Consider the following 26,117-nt stretch of genomic DNA (forward strand, 5'->3'; position numbering starts at 1 on the left):
ATTGTTTATTTGAACAAGAGGACTAATTGCTAAACTTATAAATACGCTGGTCCTGTGTTCCCGCCTGTTGAGGGGACTGTTGGGGACATTTTCACATATTTTTATGAAACATTCCTCCCGTTATGGGGTCTAATTTAAATAGCTTAAAGTGGGAAGCCACTCGAAACTTAATGTGGCTTCATTATTTATGTATTTATTTATTTATTTTACCTTTTTCTTTCACCTGAACCTGAATCTGTCTCTTTACTTAAAAAAAAACAACCCAATATTCACAGCTGATTGCATGCACGTCTACTTTTACTTTAAAGCACTTTTTTAAAGTACACTTTTCTATTTCTTTGATGTGAGTTATGGGTTATTTGCCATGACAGCAGTGTGTATATATGTAACATATAACAAAAGTAGCACAGCATGCATATTAATCAGGGTAAAGTGTGTGAAACGGTGGAGTGCTTATGCTTACATAAATTATGAAATATGTGGAATATATGAGTGCAGTAAAATAAAGGATGCCAATATGCAAATAAATCTAAGTTTGTTTGCAAAAGGTTATTTATAGCCACCTAATTCTACCCAATGGAATTTTTGACTTCATTGTTTTGTGTTTATGAACCTTTTAATAGACATCAGTGTCTATTTAAAAAAAAAAAAAACTTCAAAATGCCATTTTACCAAATTGAAAATCTCTGGAATATGATCAAGAGAAAGATGGATGATCACAAGCCATCAAACCAAGCTGAACTGCTTGATGTTTTGCTGCAGGAGTGGCATAAAGTTATCCAAAAGCAGTGTGTAAGACTGGTGTAGAAGAACATGCCAAGATGAAATAAAAAAACTGTGATTAAAAACCAGGGTTATTCCGCTAAATATTAATTTCTGAACTCTTAAAACTTTATGAATATGAACTTGTTTTCTTTTAATTATTTGAGGTCTGAAAGCTCTTTACAATGAAAAAAAGCATCTTTTTTGTTATTTCAGCCCTTTGTCATTTTCTGCAAATAAATGCTCTAAATGGCATACATATTTTTATATGGAATTTGGGAGAAATGTTGTGTGTAGTTTACAGTATAAAAATGTTGATTTTACTCAAACATATACTTATAAATAGCTATTGTTCCGAGGGCCGTGAGTTTGAGACCCCTGATTTAAAGTGCTCACTACAGACTACTGTTTCCCTCTGAGGATGAGCCTGCGGACCCCTAGAGGGTGCCCTGCCCCCGGTGAACAACTAAAGAACTGCGCCTGAGTCAATAGTCAATAGAGACACACCTGATAAACATACTACAACTTTTATTTCAGATAAAAAAAAAATACATAACTATTTAATACATTGAAAGAAATAAATTTCCATTTTAACACAATAAGGAAAGCCCCACGTTTGGTCCCTCGCCTTTCCATAGATTTGAATTGTTTTAAATATTGGAAAGAATTCAAATTGATATTGTTACAAAACCAGAAAACATACAGATATAAAATACCCTGTGTGCTATAGAGAAACACTTGATAACCATATTAAAATTTGCCTTGGTTGAAGTTTTATACATTTTGCAAATAAATAAATTGTTATTTTAACACAACCATAAGACATACATATATAAAATCACTTCTATTCACACCTGATACACATAACACAAATATGCCTGTTGAAAAATAAGATGTTGAATAAGATATTTTAATGTATTGCTGGTGGAATTTTAGGCAAATGTGGCTTATCATGCGCTAGTAAACAATGGGTTCTGGATTGTGTTCTGAAGAAAGATAAATACATAAGTACATACAGGGAAACATAATGACAGTTTATATCTGTGATACAGGTAGAGCCCAGAAAAGTATTTCTATTTGCTAATTTGTTTGTAATCCAGAGAAATTGTAAGGAACATTTAAAGCATGATATAATCTGATGAATCTGTGAAATCAGAGAACTATTTTTCATTTTCATTTTCCAGCTTTCTTTGTGTGGAACAAAGAGGTTCTGTCTTAATTAGATTATGGCCTGGTGCTGTAAGACAAAAAATAAAACAGAAAAATAAATAATATTAAGACATAGTCATAAAATCATAAAAGCTTAATTTTTAAATATCTTTAAATTATCTTATACCATCCAAGAGCAAAAAACTGTGAAATGCAGATTTGTTTTTTATGAAGTAAAAACATGCAATCATTTGATACTTTTAGGCAACACAAATTTTATTTAGGTCAGTAACTTACTCTAGTTGTTCCAATTTGCATTGACCATCATACAGTAGATTAGAGAGCTCTTTCACTCCTGAATCTCCTGGTTTATTGTAGACTAAAGACAGTTCTCTCAAGCGTGATGAGAGGTTTAACTTCAGAGCTTTAGCTAGAGCAGCACAGCCTTCTTCTGTGATACTGCAGAAGTCCAGTCTACAGAGTGATAAAGAAACTCAAAGCAGTTAGACACTTACACAAGTAAACTTTTAAATTATAGTACATTTGGGAAAAGGCTGGTCATCACCTGTAATATTTCCTAATTCCTTTACATATATTACAATATTAATTCTTTATAAAAACGTTACATTACTGGGTTACTGATTTTTACAAATGCATACACACAGCAATATATTAAGTGTGTATTGAGTGTATATGCAGTAAGGGTGTAGTGGTCTTACTCTAGTTTCTCCAGTTTACAGTGAGGATTTTCCAGTCCAGTACAGAGCAGCTTCACTCCTAAATCCAGCAGTTCATTGTTACTCAGGTCCAGTTCTTTCAGATTTGAGGAGTTTGAGCTGAGAGCCGAGGCCAGAACTGCACAGCTTTCTTCTGTAAGATTACACCTCTTCAGTCTTAAACAGAAATATCAGAATGCACAAACAGAACCATAATGAATGTCATATTCAAAGTCATGTGGTTGCCCATTATCGAATTACTATAAGGCTATAAGGCACACCGGACTATATCACTTATCAATTAATGTGTATTTTCTGGTCTATTTTCATACAAAAGGTGCACTGAATTATAAGGTGCATTAAGCAACAATAGTAAATATGCCTACATCGAAGTAAACAAGGGTTTTGCCATGTTTCCCTTCTAATTCAGGAGGTCTTGCCGCAGGGGAAGTGCCTTAGTAAACAAAACTGCCATTCTTAAAAAAAAGCCTTTTCTTTCAAAGTCAAGCGAGGCAGGATGTTAATCTACACAGATTTTTCTCCTGGAACATTTTAGATTTTCAATATTTTGTCTAAGGGTAAGTTTTAGTGAAGTTTGTCCAGCACAAAACTGCTAGGGTTAGCCATTAGTGCTTGCCATGGTTAGTTCTAGTAAACGCTGCCCAATAGCATTATACTGTGGGACCCTGAGTGTTCCAGTAACACAGGGCACTTTCAGCTAGAGGTTCTTCCCACGTAGCTTGTTTTTTAAAATTTATTTATAATTTCTATCCTATTTTTTCTCTAGTTTACAAGCCCAATTACCCAACCCACTCATTAGGACTCCCTCTATCACTAGTGATGTCCCAACATCAGCAAGGTGAAGCAGCCTTTTCCAATATATGTGAAGTCAGCCACCATTTTTTTTAACTACTGCTGATGCAGCATTACCGAGTAGCATCACAGCGAGCTCAGAGGAAAGCGCAGCGACTCTGTTACAATACATCAGCTTACAGACACCTTACGTGCTGCAGTCATCGTTCTTTGGAGTGATGTGGGGAGAGAGTGCCATCTACCCACCCAGAGAGAACGAGGCCTCTGTGCTCTCTCTGGGCTCTGGCAGCTGATGGCAAGCTACATGAACTGGATCAGCGATCTACCGATTATACTGGCAGCACCTTAGTCCGCTGGACCACATAGCTTGTTTAACACTGTAAACACGCAGGCTACAGTAAAATATGCTCAGCTTTGAATGGCGAAAGAGCTAGCGCTGTGGTTAGCGTCTAATGCTGATACTGCTGCACCCAACCTTAGTGGTAGAGAAACTTGTTTTCTAATTTTTCTTGTAATGTTATTAACACTGGTTCCATGTAAACATGTTTTTGACACTGGTTTACAAATAGCATGCTATTCAATGCCAAAAAGCTTCCTGACCTGAGGATGTGTCCCAACTATGGGTTGGAACTGTCACACAGGGCCCATATTGTCCTCTTAGGCAATGTTTAGGTACGAAAGCATGTATTCATATATGGTAAAGGAAGTTGATTGTGTTTGCAGTGGTCCCTGGCATAAGCCTGTATAAATATGAGTAGGTGAGAGGACCCATGATGGAGAGAGGACTACAATCTAACCTTTCACCTGGTGTCCCAAAGCCTGGTTTGACCCTATCTTTCTTTTGCAATTGTTTAATAAATATTGTTTGATAATTGCTTGACCTGCAACTGAAGGCATGTCTGCATTAAGTTGAAATTTTGGTTATCTAAACTTCAGTGGAATATTTTTTTTTTCAGACACATTTTTACTTCTACTCCTTAAATTTTCACACATTTATCTGTACTTTCTACTCTTTACATTTTAAACATAGCCTCGTTACTGCTATTTCATTTTATTCTATTTTCATTCCGGCTTCACATTGATAAAAAAAACCCAATCCAGATATAGTGCAGTGCACTTTAGGCTTCTATAATTCTATAATTTAAGTAGTTTTGAAAGCAGTACTTTTACAGTTTTACTTGAGTAAAAAACTTCTAAATAAGTATGTTAAACTATTCTTTATACTTTTGACACCATTGCTCAAGTGGCCATGAACAAATACAGAGCTATTTCTTTGTGTGCCTGTGTGTTTATGTGACATCTGCGTTTACAGTGAGTGTGTGATAATCTTACTCAAGTTTCTCCAGTTTACAGTGAGGATTTTCCAGTCCAGTAGAAAGTAGCTTCACTCCTGAGTCCTGCAGTTCATTCTTACTCAGATCCAGTCTTTTCAGAGTTGAGGAACTTGAACTGAGAGCTGAGGCCAGAACTGTACAGCTTTCTTTCGTAAGATTACACCTCTGCAGGCTTGAACAATAATTATGTCAGATTATGCCAAAAAGAACCACATAGGAAATACATATTCTAACACATAGTTGCTCACTAATCATAACAGAAAACAAACTTATTTGTGATCTTTTACAGCATGCACATGCTAGAGGCAGTAATGGAAAACTAGTTCAGTGACAAGAAGACTTATCGACTGGGTGCACGCAGCATTAGCTAAAAACAAAATTCACCCATCTGTATGTTCCATTAAGAGTAGATAACAAATAAGGTAGTATGCTAGAAAGTGTTGAACTCACTTCAGTGTCTCCAGTTTACAGTGTTGATTCTTTAGTCCATTGGAGAGTAACTTCACTCCTGAATCGCGAAGGTCATTTCTGCTGAGGTCCAGTTCTTTTAAACTTGAAGAATGTGAGCTGAGAGCTGCAGCCAGAACTGCACAGCTTTTCTCTGTGATATTGCAGGTATAAAGCCTTAAAAAGAAACAATTAATCAAACACAGAACTAATAATTACTGCAAACCACATTATAGCTATGACAAAGAATCTCTGACACACTGTATGAACTTAAATGCTCATTTACTGATAAAGTAAATGAAAATTTTATATATTTTTTATTGAGCAAATTCATACTTCAGAGTTTTTTCTGATTTTTAAATATTCATCACATTGTTTGAGGACAAGAGCTAATAAAATAAATATGATTTAGACAACACATGCACTGTTACTGTAAGCACTATTATGTGTGTTTGTGTGTGTGTATGAAAAGAATGTAACTGCAACTCACACTAGTTTCTCCAGTTTACAGCATGGATCCTCCAACAGAACAGACAGCAGCTTAATTCCTGAGTCGGTTATTTTATTGCGGCTCAGATTCAGTGTGTTCAAATGTGAGGGGTTTAACTTCAGAGCAAAAACCAGAGCAGCACAGCTCTCTTTGCTAAACATGCAGTATGTCAGCCTGGAACAAAAAGTAACAGTTTAATATTTGCTTACAACCATATTTAACAAGCTAATAAAACATTTCAGTAGGCTCAAAAGGAATAACATATGGGGCCCTACTGTACACCCTGCGAAAGGCATGTGACGATGCTCATTGCTATCTTACACTCTGTCAACAGTCTATATTCACACCTTGTGCACACATCATTAAAATATCATTGGAGTTTAGGAATATATTAACACTGATGGGCGTGGTGGTCTGGAAGTGAGGTGTGTTCAGGTTCATTTCTGGCGTGTTTCTATCTTGGCGATGGGAAACACAGGTGCACCACTGTCAGATTAAAACCCTGATAAAAGTCAACAGTCAGTCACGCAAACATGACTGGATCACTGTGCAGACTGTGCTCCCCACCCACAATAACACCTACCATCACTTCTTTACCACCTTTACCTTTAGCAAAAAAAACCTCGCCCAGAGCCTTCAACAATCAACTATAAAATAAAATGTACTTAAAAATGTGCACAATAAATGTAAGTTATTAGTTATATTTATTTCTAAAATATAGAAGGATTTATATTTGTATTTATATTCAGTACAATTAATAACTGTAGCTTAATAAAGCAGATAAAGGCATTCTGCTGTTTGAGAATTTGACACTTAGTGGTGCACCTTCAGCATAAATATATTCCTTAACCCAGACACTATTTTAACAGCACATGCGCGAAGGCATGAAAATAGACCATTGACAGGGTGTAAGATAGCAATAGGGGTGTGCCATATCGTATTATACGCAATAATATCACCAACATTTTTGAATATCGTGGACAATATTATACCCTGAAATATCGTGGCACCTCTAATTATCACATTGTTGCTGATTTTAGCAAAATTCACAATGTTCTTATTTTCCAATATATATCTACTAAAGAGATATGATATCTGTCCAGTATCATTCATTTTACTTTAATCCTGCATATATGGACATATATGAAGTGGATTATTAGTATCATGACATTCTGGATCATTGACTTCTGCTACAAATTATTTTTGTTGCAGTAGTGTATTCTTTAAACATTTTTTAATTTAGTGTTTTGTAAACCCTGATAACTGTAAAATATATCAAGCTACAGCCCTATATAAACTTACACAAAAAGCAATTAGTGTGAATGGTTTCTGTAGTAAGAAAGTGAATTTACAATAGTGCTTCCAATTTGCAGTTTGGATTCTCCAGTCCAGAAGATAGCAGCTTCACTCCTGAATCTCCCAGGTAGTTAGCACTCAGGTTTAGGAATGTCAACCTTAAGAACTTTGAGCTGAGTGCAGAGGCCAGAGCAGCACAGCAGTCGTCTGTGAGAGAACAGTTAATCAAGCTGTGGAAAGAAAACATTATATTTTGGATCCATTCTGATTAATCATCCTCTTTAAGCAAACACATGCTGAAAATGTATTTGTCTTCAACCACAGCCTAAAAGCATTAAAACTAGCAAAACTACTTGACACCACTGCTATAAATAAAATTCTGTTTTGCTAATCTTGTTTAATTCTTTTATTTACATAAGATTCTTTATTAAAATATTCAGTCTTAAAAAGAAGAAAATGTTAGAGTACTATTAATCACAGAATATTGTTGTGATTGTAGTGATTAAATTATTTTAGTTAACTCCACTAATTAATATTTCATGATACACCATGTTTTAACAAATTTTCTATATGACCAATAGCTATACAACACGTAAAAGTCCTTTTCCTAAAGAACCATTTTCTAAAGTAATACTGTGTATATCATTATTCATATTATATAAAGAAATGTTTAAAGTCCAAAGTACATCAGCTCCAAAAAGCAGTGAATCTGTTTCTACCATCAGTAACAAATAATCTCACCTCAGCCGCTCTAGTTTGCAGTGTGGATTCTCCAGGGCAGAGAAAAGCAGTTTCACTCCTGAATCCTCCATTTCATTGTGATCCAGATTAAGTTTTCTTAGACTTGAGAACTCATAGCTCAGCGCAGAGGCCAGAAATGCACAGCTTTTCCCTGTGAGATTACAGCTAAACAGACTGAAAGTAAAATCGTATATGAGAACCTTGCAAATTTACCTTCATATACACAAATCTTTGTCTACATCACAAATATCAATTTTCAAAATTTACTTTAATAGCAGAAGATGATTTGCTGTTTAAGTAAATGGGCATATAGTTAAACCTAGGGTTAATATATATTGGCACTCTTGCACTACTCCCTGGACTTAAACTTAGAAATGTTCTATGTTTCTATTGTGTGCATTAAAACAACACAAAAAAAGCAAAAAAAAAAAAAAACTCAGCAAAGTGAGCAACATTTAAAGCGCTAAACATATACTTACTCTAATTGTTCCAATTTACAGTGAGGATTCCTCAGTCCAGCACAGAGTAGCTTTACTCCTGTATCTCGCAGTTTCTCATTTTCACATAAAGTGAGTTCTTTCAGACTCGAGGAGTTCGTGCTGAAAAATGAGGCCAAAGCAGCACAGCTTTTGTCTGTAAGACTACAATCCCACAACCTGTGGGATAACCGTACAGTTTTACTCACATGTCCTATAGTGGTGGAATGTCCTATAGTAGTAAGCCCAATATTTGGCACCTGTATACAGTAGTGTGATAAGGTTTTTTCTCCTTTCATGATTTCTTTTTTTATATATATATATATTAAATGTTTCAGATCATCAGGCAAATTTAAATATTTGTCAAAGTCAACACGAGGAAACAAATAATGCAGTTTTTTTAATGAATGTTTTTTTATTATTAAGTGAAAAAAAATCCAAACATACATGAAAAAGTGTGTGAAAAAGTGTTTGCCCCCAGTTAAAACATAACTGTGGTTTATCACATCTAAGTTTAATTTCTTAAAGTCACACCCAGACCTGATTACTGCCACACCTGTTCTCAATCAAGAAATCACTTATATAGGACCTGCCTAAGTGAAGTAGAAAGCTAAATATTATTTCAATATCCAAAAAAATTCAGCAACAAATGAGAAAGAATGTAATCATAATGTATCAGTCTGGAAATGGTTATAAACACATTTCTACAGTTATCCACAAATTGCGAAAATGTGGAACATTGGTGAACCTCCCCAGGAGTGGCCAAGATTACCCCAAAATTACCCCAACAGCGCAGCGACGACTCATCCAAGAGGTCCACCAAAAAAAAAAAAAAATGGGAAAAAATTACCTGCATGGCACAGTGCCAAGACGAAAATCACTGCTGAGCATAAAGAACATTAAGGCTCGTCTCAATTTTGCCAGAAAACATCTTAAAGATACCCAAGCCTTTTGGGAAAATAATCTGTGGACTGATAAGATAAAAGTTGAACTTTTTGGAAGATGTGTGTCCCATTACATCTGACATAAAACCCTGACCTGAATCCTCTTGAAATGCTGTGACATGATCTTAAAAAGGCAAACCATCCCATGTGGTGTAATTTTAACAATTATGTAAAGAAGAGTGGGCCAACATCCTTTCACAGCACTGTGACAAACTCACTGCAAGTTACTGCAAACACTTGACTGCAGTTGTTGCTGCTAAAGTTGACCCAACTAGTTATTTGGTTTAAGGGGAAAACACTTTTTCACACAGGGCCATGAAGGTTTGAATTTTTTTCTCCTTTACTAATAAAAAACTTCATTTAAAAACTGCATGTTGTGTTTACGTCTGTTGCCTTTTGTTTAATGATCTGAAATATTTAATAGTGAAAAACATGCAAAAAACTAAGAAATCAAGGGGGCAAACACTTCTTCACACCAACATATGTGTGTGAGAGACAGAGATCTGATTTCTTATTGTGCACAGTGAGAAATTGATCTCACCTCAGTTTCTCCAGTTTACAGTGAGGATTCATTAATCCAACAGAGAGCATCTTCACTCCTGAATCCTGTAATTTATTTATACTTAATATCAACTCTCTCAGACTTGAGGAGTTTGAGCTGAGAGCTGAGGTGAGATGTGCACAGCTCTTCTCAGTGAGATTACAATCACACAGCCTGGAATTAGAACAGTGAACATGCATATTGTGTTATTGCACATGAACAAACACATGAACAAAAACATATAACTACAAAACACAGTCCTAAAACACAATACGTACTAATAGTACACATACTAAAGACAACATTTACAAGACATAGCAGACACCAAAGAATAATATCTAGACAGAAATCGTGGGAAAAAAACCCTGACATGGGGCAGTAGATACCCAGTACTTTTGAAAAGCTATGCATGCAGATGTTTTGCAGTGGTGCTAGAAGTGTGATGAGCAACACTGACAGCAATGCTCAGGCAAGCTTACAAGATGCATTGGGACAGTGATGCTTTAAAGCCCAGCTCTTTGAGCAAGATTGTGGGGGCCAGAATGGCACCAAATTTTCTTGCAGAGACACTGGGATTTTGCGATGGAAAAGCACAGAAACACTGTGCCAGTGAAAAACGCCTTCAGTTTACCCTCAACATGAGTCAAAAGTTGCTATTTTATGAAAGACTGCTAAATAATGTTGTGTTTTTTACTATTAAAGGGTAACTGCAAGATAGAATTAAGAATAAAATGAAGCAAAGAAGCACACAGAAGCATTGTGGTGCACTCAGTGAGTGCGCATAATTGTATTCTTGGATGAAATTAAAAATGAAAAACTCACTGTAGTTTTTCCGTTTTACAGTGTGGATCTTTCAACAGATCACAGAGCACCTGCACTCCCGAGTCCCCTAGTTTCTTGAAACTCAGATTCAGATCTTGGAGATGGGATGGACCACACAGCCTGCTTAGAAATTATAAAATGTCAAGAATTGCATGTTTATCTAAGTCTGAATAAACAAACACAAAATCCATAACTCACTGCAGTGTTTCTAGTTTACAGTGTGGATTGTCCCGTAGATCAGAGAGTTCCTTCATTCCTAACTCTGCTGGTAGATTATAGATCAGATTCAGTTTTCTCAGATTTGAAGAGTTCGATTTCAGAGCTTTAATCAGAGCAGCACAGCCTTCCTCTGTGATACTGCAGCATTCCAGCCTGCAAAGATGAAATAGCCTTTAGTTCAACACATCAGGCACAAAAATGCAGCAGGCACATTACATAAATTTTTGTTTTGGTTTGCTACATGGAAACATAAGAAAATAACTGTACATTGCATTTATGTGTCTGCAAATCAAAACATTTGTTTTAATAGAAAGGAAAACAGAAAAAGAAAACTTGAAGAATAGTCATTAGGAGTGTGCCATATTGTATCATACACAATAATTATAATAGCAAAATCGTTTAAAATTGTTAGCACTAAAATACCCTGAAATATTGTAATATTATATTAGGGTAATATTGACCATCAGGGTACAACTTTTTTGCTGTTTGTAGCAAAAAGGAAAATTCACACTGTTCTCATTTCTTTTTTTCTAATTTTTAACCCATTTTCTCCCCAATTTACAAGACCAATTACCCAACCCACTCAGTAGGACTTCCCCTATCACTAGTGGTGCCCCAACACCAAGAGGGTGAAGACTAGCACATGCCTCCTCAGATACATGTGAAATCAGCCACCGCCTCTTTTTCAAACTGCTGCTGATGCAGCATTCCACGCTTGGAGGAAAGCACAGCGACTCGGTTCCAATACATCAGCTCACAGACGCCTTGTGCTGATTAACATCACGCTTTACAGTGATGAGGGGAGGGAGCGCAATCTACCCACCCAGAGAGATCAAGGCCAATTGTTGATATCATTGACTTGTGTTACAATCTGGTGGAATGCAATAATATCTCCAAAAAATGTAATGCTTATTTTGTTGCAGTAGTGTATTCTTGAAGTTATTATTATTCTTCAAATTCAATGTTTTGTCATAATGCCAAGAACATCATTGTCGCAAAAATACTCTTAGATATTGTGATATTATTTAAGGGCCATATCACCCACCCCTAATAGTCAGAATAAAACACATGAAAACATCTGGTAAGGACAGGTAAAAAAAAAATGCACACACATGAAAACAGTAATGAGATTTTGGGAATAAGGTAAAGGTGTGGGAGGACAATGAAGAAATTAGGACAGGGAAATGATTACAAAAACTCACTGCAGTTCCTGTATTTTACAGTGTGGCTCTTCCAGTAAATCAGAGAGAAATTTTAGTCCTAAATCTCCTATTTTATTCCAGCTGAAATTCAGATTTTTCAGGGTTGACGAGGGGTTTGATTTTAAAGATTTACCCAGAGCTGCACAGTCTTGCTCTCTGATACAGCAGTTACACAGCCTGCAAAAAAGATACACACACTCGTGAAAATAAACAGGTCAACATAAATCATCTCACCCGTTTAAAACAAATATGCCTAAAATATTTTAAAAGTTTACATTAAAAAAAATTCTAATTGGCCCAAAGTATGTTAAGTTTAATTTAATGTATTAATGGATTAGTGTATTAATTTTAATGCCAACAACTATGGCTTATATAGAAAATACAACAAAAACTCACTGTAGTGTCTCTAATTGACAGTGGGGATCCTTCAGTAGATCAAACAGCTCCTTTAATCCTGACTCTCCTGGATTATTGTTGTTTAAATTCAGCTCTCTTAGATGTGAAGGATTTGATGTCAGAGCTTTAGCCAGAGCAACACAGCCTTCCTCTGTGATACCGCAATGTCCCAGCCTGTAGAAGGAAATCTGTCATCCAACCTGTCTTTCCTCTATGCAGTGTATTTATGTTTTTAGTTTTTTTAAATAACACACAAATGAGTAGAGAACTGTGTCAAATGTGAGATCTAGTCATGGGCTATAAGAATAAATAACAGATGAGAATAGTAGATGATTTAGTGATGTAATAGCATGTAATAGACTTGCATACAGTGCTATATTCACCAAAATATATTACACTTATGTGGATGTATAATGATTTTTTAACATTCATAATATTTATCACATTTATTTATAACATTTATTATACCGCAGTTAGTTTTGACCCTGCAATTTCATTGCCAGAGAGGAGTTGTATGAGTGCCGTTATCAGCCGGTAATGTGCTGTAACCAAAGCTCTCTATGTATTACTCCGCCACATACAGGTAACCTAGCAACGATGCATCGCTTACAAGCCAAACAGCACAGCTACAAACAGAGCATGTTTATAACTAAACATATAAACATTGTATTTTCTCATCCTGTTTAACTAAAAATCTTTCAATAAACAGTGATAATGGAACTGTGGTATAATCACTCAAGATTCATACTTTAACGTGTAATACTGGTACTGCTGTGCTAATCTACAGCCACAGCACAGCAGTGCCAATATTACATGCTATAGCACAAATCTTGAGTGTATTAGTGCTTATTGCCCCATATGCAGTTGCGTATTTGCCTCCCTACAGATGTATTTTGTTTTTGCTTTTTTTGTTGTCATACTGATATTTTTCTAATTATCAAACAAACTTTAATATGAAATAAATATTTTAGGGTAAAATATATAAAAATCTCTTTTTAAATGATAATTTTATTTATTAAAGGAAAATAATTATCCAAACCAATCCAGCCCTGTGTGACAAAGTATTTCTCAATCAGACTTTAACTAGGCCACTTTAAAACAACATTTAGTTCTTTTAAGCCATTCAGAGGTGGACCTCTTTGTGTGTTTTGGATCATTGTTCTGCTGCAGAACACCTGAGCTTGAGGTTATGAACAGATGGCTGAACGTTCTTATTCAGGATTTTCTGGTAAACAGAAGAATTCCTGGTTCCATCTATTACAGCAAGTTGTTCAGGCCCTGAAGCAGCAAAGCAGCCCCAGACCATCACACTACCACCACCATGTTTAGTATGATGTTTTTTTCTCCTAAATTATGTGTTAGTTTTAAGCCAGTTGTAATGGGACACACACCTTCCTAAAATTTCCACTTTTGTCACGTCAGTCCAAATAATATTAACCCAAAGTCTTTGGGATCAAAATGTTTGTTGGTAAATGTGATATGGGCCGTTGTGTTCTTTTTGGTCAGCAGTGTTTTTGCCTCGGAATTCTTCCATGGAGACCATTTTTGACCAATCGCTTTCTTATTATTGAATCTTTAACACTGACCTTAACTGGGGCAAGTGAGACCTGCAGTTCTTTAAATGTTGTTCTGGATTCTTTTGTGACCTTCTGGATGAGGGTACATGCCCTTTTGTAATACTTTAATTTCAATCCTGAAAGGTGTCAATGACTTTGTTTTCTCATCTGATTTTGAATTTCTTCAGATCACGGCATTATGTGTGGCTTTCGGAGATCTCTTAGCTGTTTCATGCTGTCAGAGAGGTTCTATTTAAGTGATTACAGGTCTTGCAGTAATAATGCCTGGTTGTGGTGAGTAAAACTCTGTTTTATTAAATGAAATGATTTGGATATTTTTTTCTCTTTATAAATGAAATCATCATTTAAAAAGTGTTTTTTTTATTTACTTAGGTTATGTTTGTCTGATATTAAAGTTTGTTTGATAATCTGAAAAATGTGAAAGAAAAATCTGTAAGGGGGCAATTACTTTTTCATGCCACTGTATTAGCACTGATAGGCTATGTGATAGTATGATGTACATATAAGCTTCAGTTCCTCTGAAGTTTCTTCCTACTCCAGCTCTGAGCGAGATTTCCCTTGCTTCTGTTGCTCAGTGTGTTCTGTATTTTATGTTCAATGTTTCTGTAAAGCTGCTTTGCGACATCAGTTTTAAAAAGCTTCATATAAATAAATGTGATTTGACTGAAATTACAATCCAGTTAAACAGAAAAAAACATGAATATGATTGACTATATAAAAACATCCTCTCACCGCAGTATTTCCAGTTTACAGTGGGGACTTGCTAGGCCAGCAGAGAGCAGCTTCACTCCTAAGTCCTGAAGTTTATTGCCCCTGAGGTTTAGCTCTCTCAGACATGAGGAGTTAGAGCTGAGAGCTGAGGCAAGAGATACACAGCTTTTCTCTGTGAGATTGCACTCAGACAGCCTGGAATAGAAATCAGAACATCATAAGCATGTATGAAATGTCAGGAGCAACTTTTAAGTTGAATTAACTTTCATGAACACTGTCTCTCTAAGAAATATATTTTTATTTTTTTTACATTTCTTTATTTTTCTTTGCAGTTATTTGAAAGTTTTTTTTCAGTTTGGACTTTTCCAGTCCAAATTTTTTTATGAATTTTCTTTAGATTTTGCAGCTAAAGACTTTTGCTTCTGAAATCTCTCGTTTTCTTCTGCTTAATTTTTTGCCTCTGAGTTTTGGCACAGTTTTTTTCACAGTGTTTCACTCCATTAAAAGGCTCATGTTAGTGAGGTGTGCTACATATTCAAGTATGATATGTAACTAGTCAGTGACCTACTGAGTTAGCTAGTTATTATGCCTCTAGGTAAAGTCATGTAGGTACTGGTTAGCGTTATTTGATTAGCCTTTTTATTACTTTAGCTAACAGGTCATATATGATACTTCAATGTTTATTGTTTGTACGTAAGGTATACTGACTTGATGCCTTGCTGCCCACATCCTACATCCTTGCCTCAGAATCCAGCCTGAGTAAACGCAGGCCGTGCTGACTGAGCTAACCAGGCTGAACAACAGCTATTTATAGTTCAAAAGTTAATGCAGATAATTTATTTTACATATGCCTAATTATTTAATTATATATTATTGTTGTTTTCAGTTGTTAAATTAAGGACAAGGTTGAATTTGGCTTCGTTTTCACCAGCGTGATTTCTGCAGTTGCACGCGGTCCCCTGTAGATGGTGATTGATTGATTTTAAGAGATCAGTGAAAATCCCCATTAAAACCCAACGCTGTTCAAACGCTCTGAATAAAAAGGAAAAACACAAAAAGACCTCCCAGTTTAATTTAGACTTCAACATAATATAGATAAAGTAAGATAATAAAACAGAACATAACATAAAAAGGGTATTTATTAATCTCCCTGGGGAATTAGACTGTTCCAGGAACTTAAATACAGATACACACAAGTACATACGTCAGAAAAATAGAATAATAACAAAAAAACAAAGCAAAAAAAAGAACAGTGTCCATATAAAGCTGTCCCTATAAAGCCATACTTTACACAAAAAACTGTCTAACAGACTTAAAACACAATATATCAGACAGTCAGAATCCTGAAGAAAACAAATATTACTGTGATTTTTTTTTTAAATGACCCTGTGAACACAGCATTTTATTATATAAGAAATGGTCAAATTACACTATGGGCCTAATTCCCAGAGCATTATCTCATTAGTCTTAAGCTGTTTCAAAAACTGATTGTCATGCATAAGACAATAAATCACACAGTCAGAACAAAACATATTACTGTGGATTTTGTTTTATAATGACACTGTAAATATAGATCTGAGAGTGCAATTTGACCATACATTCTGTTAACGTACATGCTTTGTCCACAGGGTCATTGTGAAAAAAAAACACTATACACTATTTATCTCACAGTTTAATGGGGTTTTTCACTGTTAAAATTCACCATCTACATAATTCAATAATTAGGTGTATGTAAAATAAAATATTAGCATTAACTTAAAATAACTATAAATAGCTGTTGTTCAGGCTGGTTAACTCAGTCATTGTAAATAAGAAGTTGTCCTTAATGATTTGCCTGGTAAAATAAAGGTTTAAATAAATAAAAAAAGAACATATTTTACGCAGCACTATTTAACACACCTTGCTAACGTGAGCTTTTTAATGGAGTGAAATAATTACTTAGAGAAACGTATTTGCTGCTGCTGTTGTGCACTGGAACCCATCACATCACATTTCATAAGATTTTATTTCAAAATATATTGAGCTACTCACACTGCATTCTTTGATGCTCTGACCACAGGTAACAGCTTTAGTTGACAATCCTCTGACGCGTGATATTTACTCAGGTCAAAGTCACCCAGCTCCTCTTCAGAGTTCAGCAACACAAACACCAGAGCTGACCACTGAGCTGCCGAGAGTTTAACCCCCTGGATGCGCTCGTCACCTTTCCTGTTCAGGTAGGTTTGGACTTCCTGCACTAGAGAATGATCATTCAGTTCGTTCAGGCAGTGGAACAGGTTGATGGACTTCTCTGGAGAGGGATTCTCTCTGATCTTCTTCTTGATGTACTTGATTGTTTCATTTGTGTTGTCAGAGCTGCTTGCTCTTTGTGTCAGTAGGCCTCGTATGAGAGTCTGATTGGACTCCACTGAGAGGCCCAGAAGCAATCGGAGGAAGAGGTCCAGGTGTCCGTTCTGACTCTGTAAGGCTTTTTTCACAGCAGTCTTGAGAAATGCGGTCATGTTTGATTTTCGGAACAGATCAGGGACTCCAATGTCTTTATTATCCTTCAAGACATTTTCATTGTTAAGGATGAAGGAGAGAAATGCATACAAAGCTGCAAGAAACTCTTGAATGCTCAGATGCACAAAGGTGAACACTCGATCGAGCTCAAATTCCTTTCTGAAAATTTGTGTGTGCATTCCTGAGTTCACAGATCCTTCTGTGGCATCAACACCACACTCTTTCAGATCTTCTGCATAGAAGATTAAGTTGCCTTTTTCTAGCTGTTGGAAAGCCAGTTTTCCCAGTGCCAGAATTCTCTCTCTAGTCCGATGAAGATCAAAGTAGCAATTTCCTTCATATTTCTGGCTTCTGTGTTTGATCTGGAAGTTCAGGAAGTGTATGAACATTTGAGTCAGCGTTTTTGGAATGTCTCCACTCTCCATCTCTCTCAACATCTCTTCTAGAACAGTGGCTGCAATCCAACAGAAGACTGGGATGTGGCACATGATGTAGAGGCTTCTGCAGGATTTAATGTGTGTAATGATTTGTTCAGCAAGACTCTCATTACTGATCCTTTTCCTGAAGTATTCCTCTTTCTGAGGATCACTAAACCCTCGGATCTCTGTTACCTGATTAATGTACTGAAGAATGACCTGATTGGCTGCTGCTGGTCGAGATGTAATCCAGATGAGTGCAGAAGGAAGCAGATTCCCCTTGATGAGGTTTGTCAGCAGGACATCTATGGAGGCTGACTCTGTTACATCAAACAACGTCTCATTATTCTGGAAATCCAGAGGAAGGCGACATTCATCCAGTCCATCAAAGACAAATAAGACTTTGAAAGCATTATCGTTGAATAATGCTATTTTTTCAGTTTCTGGGAAAAAGCGACGAAGAAGACTCATCAAACTGAGCTGGTTCCTCTTAATCAAGTTCAGCTCTCTAAAAGGCATTGGAAATATGAAGCAGACATCTTGATTTGCTTTTCCCTCAACCCAATCCAGAATGAACTTCTGCACAGACACTGTTTTTCCGATTCCAGCAACTCCTCTTGTCAGTACAGTCCTAATACTTTTCTCTTGTTCTGGTAAATGTTTAAATATATCATTGCAGTTGATGGGTGTCTCCTGTGTTGGTTGTCTCCTGTACATCTCAATCTGTCTGATCTCATGTTCGTTATTGACCTCTCCACTCCCTCCCTCTGTGATGTAGAGCTCGGTGTAAATCTCATTCAGGTTTATTGTGCTTTCTTGACTGGATAGTCCCTCGTGAATTTTCTTGAATTTCTTCAGCAAGTTGGATTTGTGTTTTTGTTTACATAAAGGGATCAGGTCTGTAAAGCAGAAGATGAAAGTAGGCATTTTTTGTTACATAAACATGTTGCAGTTCAGTTCAAATCTTTAAAATAAGGCTGCTGTAACGGTTGTTGTCATGGAGTAATGACAAAGAAAAAAAAAATTTGTAAAAGACTTGCGGAGGTGACGAACCTTTAAATTGTAAAAAAGAAAAAGAAAAAAAGGGTTTTTTACACATACCTATGTTTTTACAAAAAAACATCTTTATGGAACCAAAAATTATTAATCTATGGTCCCTCAAAATAATTGGTCCCTCAAAATAATCCTTCATAGCACTTTTGTGTTCTGCTAAATTTCCTCCCTTATCACCAAAGGTGTAAAACAAATTCACATTCATTACCCTGTAGGCAGAAGTATTTGTACTTACTTAGATGACACCTCTGCCTCTACAAATCAAATCACAATTTAGAATAATTATTGGACATGTTTTTCTATAAAAATATAAACACAGAAACAGATTACCTTCATCAGGTCCAGGAGAATCAACAGAGCAAGTTGTGCTTATGTTAGGACTGCATTCTTCCTGAGCTGGAAAGAGATAACAGGTTTAAATTAGTTTGCTTTTATTTATTTTATTTTTTCTGCAGGAAATTGAACCCTTCTATGTCACCAGGAGAGTGGTGGTGTTACACACCATGCACCAGGGCGTTTTTAAAGCATTTGGGGTTCCAAGCTAAACTGAAACAAAATGTATCTGTGTTTTTCTTATCCTGTTAATATAACACATTACAGGGTGTAGTCATATTATCAGCTCATTCGAAAAAATGCACAAACTGTTCTAGTTTGTTACTAGCATTGACTGCCGGGCAGGTAGCAAACACAAACATTATTTATATATTTTGTAGCTACTTTTCTGCATTGACTATCGCAGAAATTAAAGGGGTGCTCACACAGTTTGTCATTTCATTGAATTCATAACCAGTTGTTGTCTAGGGGCCCTAGGCCAGCTTGTGTGCCTAAGGCAATTGATTGGTTTGCTTGCCACACACCACACCAATCACTGCACTATACAACTGTATGCACTAAGTCAAAATAACAGAAAGGCAGCTGTGGTGATTGGTAAGGTGTTTACTGACAGATTAAGGTTCAACTATCAGGCTAAACAAGCCTGGCACACTGAATCAATAGTCTAAAGGTCCATTTGCAACACTTTTAACACTACATTCGATTAGAGCTAAATTTGCAAATTTGCAAGCCGGTTCACGTTTCAGTTGGTTTTGTTGTATAACACCTACCTGCTTGTATGTTAAATACAACTTGACCTTGAAAAAGATTTCCAAGGAGCACAGGAGCGCAGACGGTTCCTCCTGACTCAGCTGAGATGTTGGTCTGGACTTGATCAGGGAAAGCTGGAGCAGAAGCTTCCATCCTCCATGTAATCCGGTCTTACTTCATAACATCACTAAACATGAATGTATGTTAATGTCATTTACTGGGAAGCCGCTAAGTGTCTGAGAATTAAGGAACACTACTAATACTAATACTACAATAACCACAGAAACACTGAAACACAAAGTCTTTTACAACCTCAGTAACACTCCTAATTGCATTCACACATATTACTGTCTCCAGTATTTTCCATTGAAAATGTTTTAAGTGTTATTTTAACTGTTTAAATAACAAATTGCAGAACAGTACTTACTGTGTTTCTTCCATAAGTGCCTCTCCTCCTCCCAAAATATATCCCATTTAGAGTGAGTCTTTTTAACTCTAGTAACATTTACTTTCTCATGTTCATTCAGACAGTCAAATGCCAAAGTCCAGACTGACATGAACACATTATCATTTTTATAGATGTGATCTATTGGACTGCAATAAATCTGCAATAAATGATTTAATATTGCTACACTGCAGACTTTAGCTTATATTTAGCTATGTATACAGCTCTAGAAAATATTAAGAGACCACTTTAGTTTTTGAATCAGTTTCTCTGATTTAGATATATTTAGATATACATTTGAGTAAAATGAACATTGTTGTTTTATTCTATAAACTATGGAAACATTTCTCCCAAATTCCAAATAAAAATATTGCAACAAAAAAGCAGTGCTTTCAAACTTTAAATAATGCAAAGAAAACAAGTTCATTTCAAGTTTTAAAAGTTTAGAAATCAATATTTGTATGTTATGTAGAAACTTGTAGAAACTGTATTTGTGTTTTTTTTTCCTATTGTCATATTGACTGTATCCCTTATTATTGTTTTTATAACTTTACCTTTTACTTTGGGCCTTATCTTTGTACGTAAAGCATCTTCGAGAATTTGAAAAGCGCTAAATAAATAATATGTATTATTATTATTATTATTATTATTATTATTATTATTAATGATATTATATTTGGTGGAATAACCATGGCTCTGGCGCAATGGAGGCGTGGTTATGGGCGGGAATACGTAATTGTTTCTCTAGCTGGGTGCATCGCTGCCACGGAGCAGAGCGGAACGCGGCGCGTTTCCCCGCCCATAATCACATGGGCGGGGAACCTCTACCGCGTTGCCGCTCACCGCGGCCAAAGTTCAACATGGTTAAACTTTGACCTCGCAGCAAGCGTGACTCACGCAAGCAGAGAAATACTGTAGTCCAAACAACTATAAACACAGGCAAGGTACTAATATTAACGACGAGTGAACACCCTCAGTTGTGCATCACTTCCCTACACTCATATAGAGATAACAGGAGTAAGATCAGAATCAGAGTTTTATTCTGAGGCTAAGAGACATACACAGATCTACAGCAGCTGTAGAGACTCCAAACTACAAAACACCGGTCGTGGACGTAACGAGTTTTAGAAAACCCCGACTGTTATCAGCAGGCGACTCACCCACAAGTGGCCAGCGTAAGCACCTTTAAGCACCTTCAATTGTTTCTATAGCGGTAGAGGGCTTTGGCGCTGCTGCGGAGCGGTGTGTTTTCACGCCCATAACCACACCTTCACTGAAGTTTATCTGTAAAAGTACTGTCATTTTTGGGTGAAAAGGTCTATTGCTGGCTGTTAACTAAGGGCAGAGATACCCGGGAGTGAAGTAGTGAGAATATTACTTGCTATGTGTGCTGACGAAATACTGCTCTCCTTTGTTTTTGCTGCAGTTCCCTCATGTTCTGGGGTCATTTGCGGACGGTAGTCGCTTTGCCACATGTCTCTCATGAACTGCCGCTCTTTTCAGTTACTGTTATTTTTCTTATTTTGATATTGACTTGAGGATTGTAGTTTTATTAAAAAAAAAAAAACTTTGTATAAAGTTTCGCCGGTTCGTAATTCTTTTGTATGTTATTGTGTTGGGAATTTTAGTTTTTTTGTGTCTGTTTATTCGTTTATATTTTCTGGGACTTAAGCAGATGTTAGTCAGTTGTACATCCTCTGAGCAGTGGTGATAGGTTCTGATGGGAGCTTACTAGGATTTAGGTTGTGTGAAATGGGATGAAACTTATTCCAGGACAATAGGGTTGTGGGTTTTCTACTGGGCTACATCTATCAATATCAGAATTCAGTGGGGGATACCTAGAGTTATTTTTTTTGTCCTTTTTTTCTTTTTCATTTTTTCCCCTTTGATTCTTTATTTGTATCGCTAGGAATTCATTCTAGGTTATTTTGAGTTGTGTTGATTTTAGCGTTCACTATTTTAGTGAACTAGGTAGTAAGTAGAATTGTCTTCCTTTATGTTTTACTCATTTCCAACATGAGTTGGAGTTCCATTAGGTATTGATGTAAACATAGTTCCTGGGACTCTAAAATTCTAAAATTCTAATTATTCATGACCTGGCAGGTGTTCCATTCATAATGACCTTGTTTTGTTTCAAATAAGATATTAGATTTTTTTTATATATATATAATTTGATATTTTTCTGTGACTCCTAAAATTTGCAGCCTAAGATTTAAAAAAGTTCAAATTAAATGTTATAAAAATAATTGATTTCTAAACATTCAGTCCCTTGAAAATAAAACAATGATGTCTGTGATGTCACTCCTGACGCATTTAAATAGCCTTTTCTTTATGAAAATAGACAAATTAATAACAGGTTGTTAAAAACACAACATATGTGCACTTTCATGAAATCTAACACTAGGGGGAATCCTTACACCACAAATATCTTCTGTTCAGCTCTGTAACTGTGGCTGCTGTGGAGCTCAGTCTTCCACAACAGAATAAAGAATTTACAGATCCTTTCTATTGGATGAGCAGTGGCATTCTGATTTTTTTTTTTTACAGAGTAAACACTGCTGAACAGGAGTGCGAGAGGCTGAGACAGTGTCTGATTGAAGATGCTGCTCTGGGTTTATCTGCTCTACCTACGGTTTATACTGTATACTGTAGGGCAGTTTTGAACCATACTCACATTTGTCACATTCCCAGCTGCACTTATTGCCACTTATTGTGTAATTTTGTAAGACAAAGTAAACCCAATAGTAATCAAAGCCCTAATTTAAAGCCTTAGGGTTTTATATTATTTTTATATTATTTAATATTATTTATTAATAAGTCACAGACCTATATAAAAGCCCAGTCATGCAAAATATATATAAATAAATAATGATAATGAGCAACTGCCCTTTTGCCATCCTTGGCTGATATTGCCCTTCTGAGGGAGGAGAAAAAATAATATAGGCAAATATGATTTCATATTTCAACAAGATTTTCTTTATAATAAGTAATTTTGATTGCAGTTTCGTAAAACAAAGTTTTCAGAGTCAATCATTCAGATTCTGACACCTGGAGAGGCAAAAGGGAGGGGCGCGGGAGTAGCAGGGGACACGCAGCACGCAAGGTTCAGCTGACTAGCAGAGACCCAAGAGGAGGTTGAAGATGCCGTGGTAGTAGAGTGACTGCCCTGAAGGTGAGCTTGAAATGTAGCCTTCACAGTAGGGTTGGGCGATGTCTCCTTAATTGGAAGATGACCATGTTTACAGTGAAACATGGCGATGGATGATGATATCCTAAGGGGGTGGGGAATAGAAATTAGAAATAAAAACTGACATTTACTATAGACGGATAAAATATATACGTAAAAAATAAAAAATAGGACACTTTAAAAAGATCATAAAAATGGATACATAAAAAATAAAGAATGAAGAAAAAAATTATTTGATCAATAAAATAATAAAAATATTTAAAATGAAGAAACAAAAAAATAATATAAAATAAAAACTCATTTAAAACACAATCAAATGCTATCTAACAGTGCGCAGAATAATATCAGTTTCAGTTAGTTTCAGTTTCAAATCATTGAAACAGCTCACCAAAACCTCAACCTATCCTTTGTATTTGACAATATTTGATTAACTTTACAGGTCCTCACTCATCTTAATTTATTTAACTAAACTGAGTTTTTATAATATTTGTAGCCTCGCGCTGAATTCAGCTCAGCGATGCCAAAGAGAGAGAGAGAGAGAGAGAGAACGCGCGGCGCATTTTGCCTGATTTCTCTTGATTAAATAACAATAAATATGTGAATTTAATACCATTTACTACCATATATTTGAACACACTTGATAGGACCATATTTATTGAAACGTTTTTTTGTCTTTGATTTTATTTAAAATGTTATTTATCTTTTTTCCTGCTTTCATATTCATTTTCTCAGCTGGCTTTTATGGTTACATTTTTTTATTGCCAAATAAATTCTTACAAGTTATTTTCTCATATTTTATACAAACAGATTAACCAAAAACACCCTTTAAATATTTTGCCATGCTTTGCAGTGTTTTTATTCTTTGCTGTGTAATTATTTATCTGTTTCTTATACAATTTACATCAACAAAACATATTCCTACAGTTTAAAGGCATTTACTATGCTTAAGAATGCTGTTACTCCTAATAAACAGACATTTGAGAGAAATGAGAGACAGAGGATATACAGATACGAACATACTAATAATAGCCATGTAATCATTTCCTCTGCTGTCCACTAATGAACACACACCAGTGGCAGTTCTGTTTGTGAGTATTGAGTGTTTAAGTTTTTAGATATTTCTGTACAATTTTTGTTTCTGTTTTCTTTTATTTATTGTTAGACACAGGCAAAATGTAAATCTCTTTCTTATTACAAAATATATCGTGTTCTCTTTTTTGTTTGCATATTTGTAAAAAAAAAACTATGAGCTGCCTGAGTAAATTAAAAGTGAAATAGACTGTTTTTGGAATGTGTTGTTTTGGAACAGCATGAGTCAAATTAATCTAAAATCCTGTAATAATACTCAACCCATATGTTCACATGCTTCTCTTACTTCAGATGCTGCTTCTGGATCTTTCAACCCTTATACAGCTGTCCAGTAGGGGGCGCACAAAGACTGATTTAAATTGACTGCAGTGGAGTAAAGGTGAATAACAATCCCCAGCTGTAGAAAGTCCAGGAGTAAACAATACTAAATATCAATACTAAATTAATAATATTAAATCATTACGGTTTCATGCATTTTGTTTAAAATGTATTAGAAAATAATTTATGGAACAATTTCACCTTAAACCCGCAGCTTCAGGATCATGTTGATGCTACACTGACTGGGGCTGTGGCTGGAATTGATATTTTTAGCGTATCTCAGGTCCCACCCCAAAATATATTATGACTATGACCTTGTTTTTAGATAACTTTTACTACACCTCAAATGAACAAATATTAGTATCGAGTTTAAAATGTGATGGGCAGAAAATGTAGTTAATGTGTTCACAAACTGTGTGATGTGATTTGGTTCAAACATGATTCAAACAAATAAAACATTTTCCAAACATTTAAGTAAACAAACAAGCAGACAAGCTTTAACTAACATTAGGCTAACATTAACATAAATCAAACCCAAAACTCAGTCCTCATAAAAAAGTACCAATAATAACACAATACATTTTTATAAGATCTTCTAGAAAAGAAAAACACCATAGAAACTTAAGATTCCTATACTTTCCATTTGTGATCATTATTTTTTTATTTTGTTCCATTGTGATGCAGAACAGAGCCAACATAAAATATGTAAGTTGTATGAGCTCTTTTGTGGCTTTCTGCACATATGAGAAAAAAGAAGAAAAGAAGCTAGCTCTCTGCTAACCTTAGTTCTCTCCTAAGTAACGTAGCTAGCTCGCCCCTAATGTTAGCTAGCTCTTCGCTAAAGTTTGTTAGTATGTTAGTTAGTACTATCAACATTAGGTTAGATGCTTAAACTACTAAAATCAGGTTTAAAAAATGTCCAAGTTGAAGGACAGTGGGGAAATATCATCTTTGAGGAAGGAATCTTGAATGAATGTGATCAGGGATTTTTTTTAAACATTTGGTAAAATCTAATCATATACAAACAACACTCAGACTTAGGGATATGTTTAGTAGTGAAAGTAAGAGCATTTCCACATTTTACATAATGCGAAAGGGAACCCCAGAAATTAGGATTAAACAGCTGTATAGCCCTAAATAATCCACTTATCAGTGAGTCTAACTGCCAAAAATGGCTTCAATTTGCCCGAGAGCATGAAGATTAGACTCAATGGTCTGAAATGCTGAAGAAGATTTTGTGCAGTGCTCCAAACCTCGCATCATTATTACAAGATCTTTGGGAGAAATTAACACAACTCTGGACAGAAATAAATGTTGCGACATTGCAGAAGCTTGTGGAAATGATGGTACTGCATTGACTATTTTTAGACAGGCAGTGAATATAACTA

At 35.7% G+C, this 26,117-nt stretch overlaps 1 protein-coding gene across 1 annotated transcript; it reads right to left on the reverse strand.

The window, feature by feature from the left end:
• Nucleotides 1-1,270: 1,270 nt before the first annotated feature.
• On the reverse strand, nt 1,271-20,374 carry LOC103040172 (NACHT, LRR and PYD domains-containing protein 3-like). The gene is made up of 19 exons (XM_049486297.1): nt 20,118-20,374; nt 19,711-19,877; nt 18,938-19,003; nt 16,668-18,453; nt 14,658-14,831; nt 12,349-12,522; nt 11,953-12,129; nt 10,730-10,903; nt 10,532-10,651; nt 9,710-9,883; nt 8,228-8,404; nt 7,749-7,922; nt 7,064-7,237; nt 5,712-5,885; nt 5,225-5,398; nt 4,773-4,946; nt 2,631-2,804; nt 2,209-2,385; nt 1,271-1,999 (listed from the first exon to the last, which is right to left on the reverse strand). Exons 2-19 carry the CDS (start codon nt 19,841-19,843, stop codon nt 1,987-1,989), a joined length of 4,389 nt encoding a protein of 1,462 aa, XP_049342254.1. The 5' UTR covers nt 19,844-19,877; nt 20,118-20,374; the 3' UTR covers nt 1,271-1,986.
• Between the last annotated feature and the right edge of the window lie 5,743 nt (nt 20,375-26,117).

Source organism: Astyanax mexicanus, chromosome 13 (genome assembly GCF_023375975.1).
Source record: "Astyanax mexicanus isolate ESR-SI-001 chromosome 13, AstMex3_surface, whole genome shotgun sequence".
Lineage (NCBI taxonomy): Eukaryota > Metazoa > Chordata > Actinopteri > Characiformes > Acestrorhamphidae > Astyanax > Astyanax mexicanus.